Here is a 9,861-nt window from a genome sequence, read left to right on the forward strand (position 1 = left end):
TATGCTTGCGGGTTCCAATGACTAAAGGTCTCCCACCTAAAGTTTACGAAGAACATGTTCGGAATATGTGATTTACTAAGGACCTTATTTAGCATATTGTACTAGCTTATGTTTTAGTTAATGAGATTTCCTTGGTTTGATTTTGTATGTCTCTAAGAATATATTCAACCGGTATAATGACATATAGATAAATAAAATTACAAATCAAATAAAGGGCTTATGCGTGTTTTGATCATAACAATTAGGTTTTAAATTGAGGCTGTAGCATGACTAATGGGGGTCACGAGTCACATAATGATTCAACGGTTGTATTTCTCTGCTACGGTTCTTGGTTTAGAGCTAAAATGAGTATTAACCCCCGAAGGCTTATCTAATACTCATAGTAATGATTACTCGGCTAAGTGCGAGAATGGAAGATTAAATATATTATGATGTAATATTTAATCTAGTAGCCATTATAATCATTTACATTATATAGATCAAAATATATAACAACCTATTAAATAATTAGTTGGTAATTGTTGATGGACCATATTACCCTTATTAACTAATTACATTTCCTCTTAGGTACATATATAAGGAGATTATTGTAGAGGTTAATGAGTTACACAACTTAATTACTCAATAACATCAATCTCGACCTCCTCTCCATAGCCGATTCCCCTTTATCAGTTTTCATCATCACCATCATTAGATTGCACCCTAAGGAGGAACCAAATCATCTTGACAAGCATGTCGAACTCGATGGCTGCATCACTTACTGGATTCTCTGCTGGCATGTCTGCAATCACTGGTATGTTTTCGTGTTTTCCATTATGCCTAAAACTCAACTGATCAACAACATTGAATGCATAGTCAAAGATGAGGTACACACTTGTTCCTTCAATGCAATATCCAAGCAGCTGAATCGCATTTTCATGTTCAAACTTTACAAGTATTGACGCTGAAATCTTACATGCTTCGTATGAACGGGCATCAGAATATTGAGTGATTGTTATATCATGTCCATTTTGTAGCCGTCCCTGAAAAGAGAAATCAAGTAGGAATTTTCTAGCAAATAACGGTTTGAATCTTTCAAATATGAAAGCAAAGATGTAATTATGGATACCTTGTACATGGAGTCATATAAACAACCTTGATAAATCTTATTGGCTTCAGAGAAATTTTCAGTTGCATAAACAATTGTATTAACGTCAAAGCGATGTACAATTCGGTCTTCACCTCCAACATTACAGAGGTATCGATCCAGGGATTGTAAACTTGTACCTCCAACTGCAAGTTCCACAAAACTAGCTGTTAACTAGAAATTAAAATGACTGGAGAAAGGGAATAGATCATCTAAAGAAACTTTGTTCTAGTTCAGTTAGTAAATAAGTTGAATATTCAAAACATGTCTTGGATACACCATAAGGCTATTGGGTGTGGAGGAGGGTAGTCCTCAAAGGATGATCCGCCACATTAGCGTCCATGTAAGCGGATGTGGGGGATGAGACTAAAGGGATGGGCCTAGGGTGTGAGGGATGAGCTCCTTTATATATACATAGGTATGTATGTATAGTTGTGTGTGTGTGTTGGATAAAGAAGTGAGGCCCGGCGAGAACGTCTAAGGGGACCGGACGACCAGCGGGGTGTTCTGGCCATCGCCACACCTGGACGACCCCGGGACGAGCCCCATACCCTCTAGTCTAAGGTGTGTCAACTTTACTTCACTAACAAATTGAAATACTTTTTTTTTCTATTAAGAATTTGAAGTTAGTTATTGATAAAATTTTGTTTGTTTGTTTTTTTTTTTTAAATCAAACTTAACACATTAAATATTTAGTAGATACGAAACTAATTGTTTCAACAGAGGAGTATACAAACCTCCGGTTCGGTTTGATTCCAACCCCAATATCATCCGAACCGGTTTTAAATTCAGTTTCGCTTCGGTTCAAATGTGCACCTCTAAACCCGTCTGCTCTGACCAAATCACTTATTAAACCATTAGGCTATGCGGTATGGTGATGGTCCATCCTTGGAGGATGATCCGCCACGTAGGTGTCACGTAGAATGGGTGTGAGGATGGGGCAAAGGGGATGAAACTAAGGAAATGGGGGGGGGCATATATATATATATATATATATATATATACATATGTATATATATATATATATACATATGTATATATATATATATATACATATGTATATATATATATATATACATATGTATATATATATATATATATATATGTATATATATATATATATATATATGTATATATATGTATATATATATATATATGTATATATATATATATATATGTATATATATGTATATATATATGAGTTGTATGTATATGTGTGTGTGTGTGGGGGGGGGGGAAGAATGCATATTTTTTGTCTTTTGTGGAGCGTCTCAATCGTCCTAGGCTCGACAATCTCGACGACGACAGGGAGGGGAGAAATGGGTGGCGGAGTGGCGCGGGGCCACGACAGGGGTGGGACGAAGCGCACACCGTCTAACCTTACCCAACCAAACCCACCTGACACAAATATCTGGCCTCCTCCAGTTAGATGCAAGACAAGGAAACTGTTATGTAAAAGTACAATCTTCTTCCCAACTACAAGATATCATATTTTTTTAACTGAACATTATTGTATTTCTTCTGCTAACACTTCTGTAATAAAAAATCCCAAACATAATCTAAACACAGAAATAGGAAGACAATACAATACAATACCTGAGTTTTCCCGATTGAATGGAAACAGAAATCTCAGTACCCTTCTACCAGAGAGTTTGCTGTGCAATGTACTATCAGTTTTCTCCAGTAAGGCAAGGATAGACTCTAGACCCATCACAACCTCGGCCATTGTAGGACGTTGCTTTGGATGGCTATGCAAACACTTCTTAGCTAGTAATGAAAACTCCTTCAAACATTTAGGGGATATTTTCCCCCTTAAAGCAGAATCAACGATGTGCTTTAGCTTTCCTTCTTTGATGGAGTCTTGAGCCCATCTTACCAAACCCCAGTGCTCCTCATCTAGGCTTCTATCTACTGCTTGTTTCCCGCATAAGACTTCAAGCAGTACCACCCCAAAGGCATACACATCAGATTTTCGAGTTAACCTACCTGTTTGAAAGTAATCAGGATCTAGATATCCAAATGTGCCTCTCACCAAAGTGTTAACATAAGTGGATGGCTGATTAGTGGGACCAATCTTGGACAACCCAAAGTCAGAAATCTTAGCTGCCCAATTGTCATCTAACAATATATTCGAGCTCTTAACATCGCGATGAATAACTCTTGGCTTAATATTTGTATCAGTGTGAAGGTAATCTAAACCGCGAGCGGCCCCTATGCATATCTTGAGTCTTCGCACCCAAGTTAGAGGAGCTCGACGTTTGTGGAGCCGATCTGCAAGAGTTCCCTTGCGCATATATTCATAAACAAGGATCATTTCTTGCCCCTCCTTGCAGTAACCAATTAAAGATACTAAATGAGAGTGCCTTAATTTGGAGAGCATCTCAACTTCAGCCCAAAATTCTACTGCTCCTTGATTAGAACCAGATTCCAGCCGCTTAATTGCAGCATCCAAACTAATTTCCCCATAAGTGATGGTTCCTCTGTAAACTTTTCCAAACCCCCCTCGTCCGATCACCAACGACTCATCAAAGTTTTGGGTTGCATGTTCAATCTCAGAGAGGGTAAACTGACGGCACTGTGGTGGGGAATATGAGGAGGATGGTTTAAAGGCGTGACTGGTAGAAAAAGACATAGTTTAAGGTAAGAACCAGGATTAGCGCGTCTAGATATATATTATCATCACCAAATATATGTTCGTATGTATAGTTATAGATGGTGTGAAAACAATCTAATGACCTATTTGTTGTCAAAGATACACTATGCTTCATTGATATTTCTTCTTCCCAGAAAGAGACGAAGACACCAGGATGACTTTTGACATTTGAGGAGGACATGTTGGGAACACGGTTTCTACGAAATTATGAATAATGTAGGGTTGGCTTTTTACAATGCATTTTCTTTGTCATTTAATTAATAGAAGTTCAATTCAAGTTGGCGCATATTTTCCTTTTCTTTTAATATCGTCCCTTTGATTTGTCAAAAATCACTATTTCACTCCATTAGTTTAAAAATTGCGATTTCAGTCCCTGTGGTTTCACTTTCGTAACCATTTCAATCCCTGTGGTTTCACTTACATAAACATTTCAATCCATTTATTCTGTAAGTACAGGGACTGAAATGGTTACGAGGTGGACTGAAATAGTTACGAAAGTGAAACCACATAGACTGAAATCGCAATTTTTAAACTATTGGACTGAAATAGTTATTTTTACAAACCACAGGGACGAAAAGAGTAATTAACTCTTCTTTTAATAACTAGTATACTATTATATATCTTCATAGTCATGCATGATTCAAAATTTTAAAACATTTGTTATAATTTTGTAGTTAGCGAAATGATATAAGAGGCTGTTTGGCAACATCTGAATGGTTAAGTGCTAAATCAGTAAGAGGTCTGAACCATTAAGTGTTAAACCAGTAAGAGGTCTGAACCATTAAGAACCTTATAATAATACTTAACCGTTCAGAGACAAATGTCTGACCAATTCAGATTAGAGATCTTAACCATTCAGACTCTGTATAAATCTTAACCATTCAGAGGCAAATGTCTAAACCATTCAGACTTCTGCTCATGAAACAAACAGTCTGAACCATTAAATGTTGAATCAGTAAGAGGTCTGAATCATTAAGAGCCTCATTAAGAGGTAAACAGACAGCCCCTAAGTGGAGTTATGTCATTTTCAGATGAAAATCAAGCGTGTAAACAAAAAAAAATCCGAGGTTGTTAAAGATTTTTACACTAATGTAACTGTTTTTAATCATCGAATTTTTTACTTCATATCCACAAATCATAAAACAAACCCCCAGAATATATAAAAAATAATAACTTTTAAAGATTACAATTCATAGTTGAAACAATCCATATTTTTAATGATATAAAAAACCCTGATTTTCAAAAGTTAATGATATTCTTAGATGAGCAGGGATCTCGGCAAAGAAAGAGGCACCGGTTAATTTTCTTACAGACCCGTCGGAGGGGAGATCCACCTACGCCCGGCTGACGTGCTAGTTTTTGGTTGGAGGGCGGGAAACATGCTTGTATCGATCTCACAGGTGTATCCCCCCTAGCCGGGTTCCGGGAAAATGGGTTTGTGGCGGGGCAAGCGGTACTGAAATCAGAGTCGAAGAAAGTGAAAAAGCACGCGAAAGCTTGTGAGGATAATCAGCATGCCTTTGTCACCCTAGCGTTTGACACGTTTGGCTCTTTGGCTCCGGAGGCAGTTCGTTTCTTGTCCAGAGTTCAGCGTGTGGTCCACAGCAACTTTTCGACCCCTCAGGGGCGAGGCTTTGTTTTTAGTAGATTAGGGTTTTCTATTCAGAAAGAGATGGCGGCGCAGTTTTTTGCTCGTCTACCTGCTATCCTTATGTAATTTGCCCTGATGATTGAATTTAATTGAAAAAAAAAATTGAAACCTTTAAAAAAAATGATAGTAAGTTTTAGCAGCATATTCACAAAAGAAAATATGTATGTATATATGATCTATTTAATGATAGTAAATCTATGGTGTTTTCAAGAAAGAGTTAAATGCCATTTTAGTCCCTGTGGTTTGAGCCATTTTGCCAGTTTAGTCCAAAGGTTTCATTTTTAACCTGTGGGTTCAAAAAGGTTTCACAGTTGCCATTTTCGTCCACTGGGTTAACTTCATCCATTTTTTCTATTAACGAGAAGGCCAATTCGATCATTTTATATGGCTGAATTGCCCTTTTAGTTAACAGAATTACATACAAAATGACCAAATTGGCCTTCTCGTTAACAGAAAAAATGGATGACGTTAACCAAATGGATTAAAATGACAACTATGAAACCTTTTTGGACCCACATGTTAAAAATGAAACCTTTGTACTAAACTGGCAAAATGGCTCAAACCACAGGGACTAAAATGGCATTTAACTCTTTCTTGAAAACACCATAGATTTACTATCATTAAATAGATCATATATACATACATATTTTCTTTTGTGAATCTGCTGCTAAAACTTACTATCATTTCTTTTAAAGGTTTCAATTTTTTTTTTCCAATTAAATTCAATCATCAGGGTAAATTACATAAGGATAGCAGGTAGACGAGCAAAAAACTGCGCCGCCATCCCTTTCTGAATAGAAAACCCTAATCTACTAAAAACAAAGCTTCGCCCATGAGGGGTCGAAAAGTTGCTGTGGACAAGAAGGATTAACAGATCTGAAACTAAAAATGTAAGTTGTAAATTTCGTAAATTAACCCTACCTTTCCATTCATCAATAGATCGGAACCGTTGAGTCGGATTTGCTCCGGTGACGATTAAGAAGGACTGGAATGGTTCGCCAACATCTAAAGTTGAGAAATGGCAGTTTAAGTGTCAGGTAGGGTTTGAGAGTTCGGTTACGAGTGTGAAACCAGCGAGTTTCCCGGCACAGGTGTGGTCTATCAGGTAGTGAATCGTAGAATGTGATTCATGAGGTGGGTGGAGGATTGTGAAATTGGAATGAAGGAGAAGGATCACGTTCTGCTATTGATTGGTTTTTGAAACTAACGTCATCCGTGTTATAAAGCCTTTTGTGGGACGTTATGCGATACGTGTTATGTCACGTCACACGGTGGCTTTATGGGGTATTATATCACTAGAGCCCGTAGTCATAAAACCCATACGCATCATTACCTAATTATTAATTTTCAATTTTATTAATTAATTATAAAAACCTTGCTTTATTTTGATTGGTCAAATTTTTGAAAACAACCCCCATCACGACGCTATATGCATGGCGCCGCCCCCCTTTTTTGCCCCATAACGCCGCTCGTCGCGGGGCGCTAGGCGTTATGGGGCGTTATAGCCTACATAAAGCCCCTCATGGCGCCCCATTATAGGTACACTAAAAATGAGAGAGAGAGAGTGTGTGTGTAATGGATGACAGGCTTCATGAAAGATGACAAGACGAGAGAGTATTAAGATATGTCTATTGGGTGACCCAACCAACCCGACCTTTTAATATTTCTTTCTTTTATCTACACAACCCAACCCTACACAATTTTTAACACATTCATAACCAGCAAATGATTCCAGGCCAGCTGGTTGGTGCATTGTAAATGATGGGGAAGTACTCAGGTTTGACCCTTGATCCCACTCGAGTTTTCTACTACAGTGCATTTACTCCAGCGAGTCGGCTCTTGTGGAGGGTGCAACTCCTGTCATGTGGCAGGAGGCTGGATATTTTCTTGGGGACAGCGTATCGCCTCTCTCGACCAGGCGTGGAACCGGTTAAGACAACATAGTCATGGTAATGAGTGGTGGCAGGCCTGCGTCTAGCGGGTGTGAATTAGCCATCTGTTGTGAAGTTCACCTGTCAAAAAAACACACATTCATAACCCATCCCAACCTAAAAGTATATGTTTTTAAACGAACTCGGTTTTTTAAAAAAATTATATCAGGATGTTCACAAAAAAAAAAAAATTAAGAAATACCGTATAATTAGTTTTCCTTTAAAGTTTAAATATTATAAGTTATTTGATTAATTATATTATTAGAGGTATTAGTTTAGGTTGCAACCAACAAGGTTGCTCCACTAACCTGGTTGTCAACTTTGATTGGTATGAATTTCTTTTTTAATTTTTTTAATTACTCAAACTTTTGTCTTATTAGTGACCAGCTTAACATTAAGTCACCAATGAACATAGCCTAAGGTAGAATACCAAGTCAAAAAGTCTTCTACAAATGTGGCAAACTTTGATTAGTCTTTTTTAGTTCTTATGGTTCTTATAAGGCTAGAGGGTGTGGGATAAAGTCATTAGGTGCTTTATCACTCCATGTCAGCGTCACGTCACGTCCACGTCAGACAGAAGGTTTTAAGGCCACTTCCCTTAACTTGCGGGGTGTGGGATAAAGCCCCCGTCATCATTACCTAATTATTTTTTATTTAAATTTAAAATTTGATATATTAATTTATAACTCGTAATTTAAATAATAAAAATAAAATGTCATAATTTAAATAAAAAATACAGTGTCATAATTAAAATAAAAAAATACAATGTCATAATTAAAATAAAAAAAACAAAGTCACTCGTCGTTTTCGTCGTCTCCTCCTTGTTCACAATAAAACCATAGGTGCTCGGTCAGATCAGCTCGAAAGTTATGGTGTGTGTTCCTGACACGTATCTTTGATCGGATAACTTCTTTTTCAGCGTATGTTAGTAGTGGGTTCGTCGATTGGTTACTTTCATCATAACTTTCTCCACAAAACGCTCTACCCGAGTCCTCCAATATCATGTTATGCAAAATGATGCACGTATACATGACGTTTCTCATTTTACTTTTTTCAAGTATTCTCGATGTCTGGGCGATGATAGATCATCTCTTTTTTAACACACCGAAAGCCCGCTCGATATCTTTTCTTGCTGACTCTTATTTTTTCTTGAAATACATTCTTTTTTCATCATCTGGACACGAAAGAGTTTTTACCAACATCGCCTACTCGGGATAAATACCGTCTGTGAGATAATACCCATACTTAGGGTCTTTTTGGTATTGGGTAATGGAATGGACAGGTGAATGGAATTGACGAGGTAATGGAATTGATCATTACCATTCCATGTCTTGTTTGGTTACCACGTGTGAATGGAATGAACAATTACTTTTTATTGTTTGGTATGCGAAAAAAGATGAAGGAATAAAATTAGATGGCGGTGGTCAGTGATGGGCGATGATAGGGCGTGGTGCTAGGTGTCAGTTGTAGTGGCGGCGGCGGTTGGCGGTGGTGGTGGTGGTGGTGGGTGGAGACGATGGATGGTGACAACGGTGGTGGTGTGGTGGTGGACGATGGTTAAGGTAGGTGGCGGCGATGGCGTTGGTGGTGGCAAGGGTGGTTGGAGGTGGTCGCAGCGGCGACGGTGGTGGGTGATGGCGGTGGGTGGTGGGTGGTGGCGGTTGATAGCGGTGGCGGCGGTGATCGGAGGTGGTAGTGGCAATGGTGGCGGCGATGATCGAAGGTAGGTGGTGGCAATAATCGGAGGTGGCAGCGGCGACGACGGTGGTGGCGAGGACGGAGGTGGGTGGCGGCGGTAGGTGGTGGGTGGCGGCGGTGGCGGGTGGCGGCGGAGGTGGGTGATGGCGGTGGATGATGGTGGTGTGTGGTAGCAACGATGATGGGTTGTGGTGTTGTTAATGAAGGCGGAGAGGGAATGGAATGGAAGAAAAATAGGGGGGACGAATGGAATGATTTTGAGGGAATGGAATGCATCTTGGAATGGACGATTTCATTAAATCGACCAACCAAACACTCCTTTCTTCGTTGTCTCACAATGGACCATTCCATTCCACCTCTTATTCCTGCATACCAAACGCTACCTTATACTCCATGTCGATTGCATAGAATGAAGTATCTGATGCAACACCATCTATGACATCGTCGAAAGATTCGAAAATTGTAAAACGGCGATATCATTGTTCGCACCGGCCATCCCAAAGTACGCATGCGAAATCCATAAATCTTGAGAAGCGACCGCTTGTAATATTAGGGTAGGACCATCGTGGTCACCACGATGGTGTTGCACTTTCCAAGCGGTTGGACATGCCGCCTGTAACACCCCGAAAACGGGTTTGGTAATCAAACCCCGTTAATACTAAAAGACGGGTAAAGTACCGTTAGTGGTAAAAAGTAACCCCGTAAATATTAGGATTTAAATAATTAAAACTAATGTTAATTAAAAAGAAGAATAAACACTTTGAGAAACAAAAGTTTATTAGAGGCCCGGGTTAACGGGACT

General features: G+C 38.9%; 1 protein-coding gene across 2 annotated transcripts; it reads right to left on the reverse strand.

Moving 5' to 3' along the window:
• Window positions 1–511: 511 nt before the first annotated feature.
• LOC110886343 (receptor-like protein kinase ANXUR2) lies at window positions 512–6,613 on the reverse strand. Of its 2 annotated transcripts, XM_022134121.2 has the most exons (4): window positions 6,352–6,613; window positions 2,723–3,741; window positions 1,109–1,272; window positions 512–1,022 (listed from the first exon to the last, which is right to left on the reverse strand). In XM_022134121.2, exons 1-4 carry the CDS (start codon window positions 6,357–6,359, stop codon window positions 669–671), a joined length of 1,545 nt encoding a protein of 514 aa, XP_021989813.1. In that variant the 5' UTR covers window positions 6,360–6,613; the 3' UTR covers window positions 512–668. The 2 variants fall into 2 exon arrangements, with proteins under 2 accessions (XP_021989813.1, XP_021989812.1); XM_022134120.2 differs by lacking the exon at window positions 6,352–6,613 and having other exon boundaries at window positions 2,723–3,988.
• Between the last annotated feature and the right edge of the window lie 3,248 nt (window positions 6,614–9,861).

This window comes from Helianthus annuus, chromosome 10, assembly GCF_002127325.2.
Source record: "Helianthus annuus cultivar XRQ/B chromosome 10, HanXRQr2.0-SUNRISE, whole genome shotgun sequence".
In the NCBI taxonomy this organism is placed as follows: domain Eukaryota; kingdom Viridiplantae; phylum Streptophyta; class Magnoliopsida; order Asterales; family Asteraceae; genus Helianthus; species Helianthus annuus.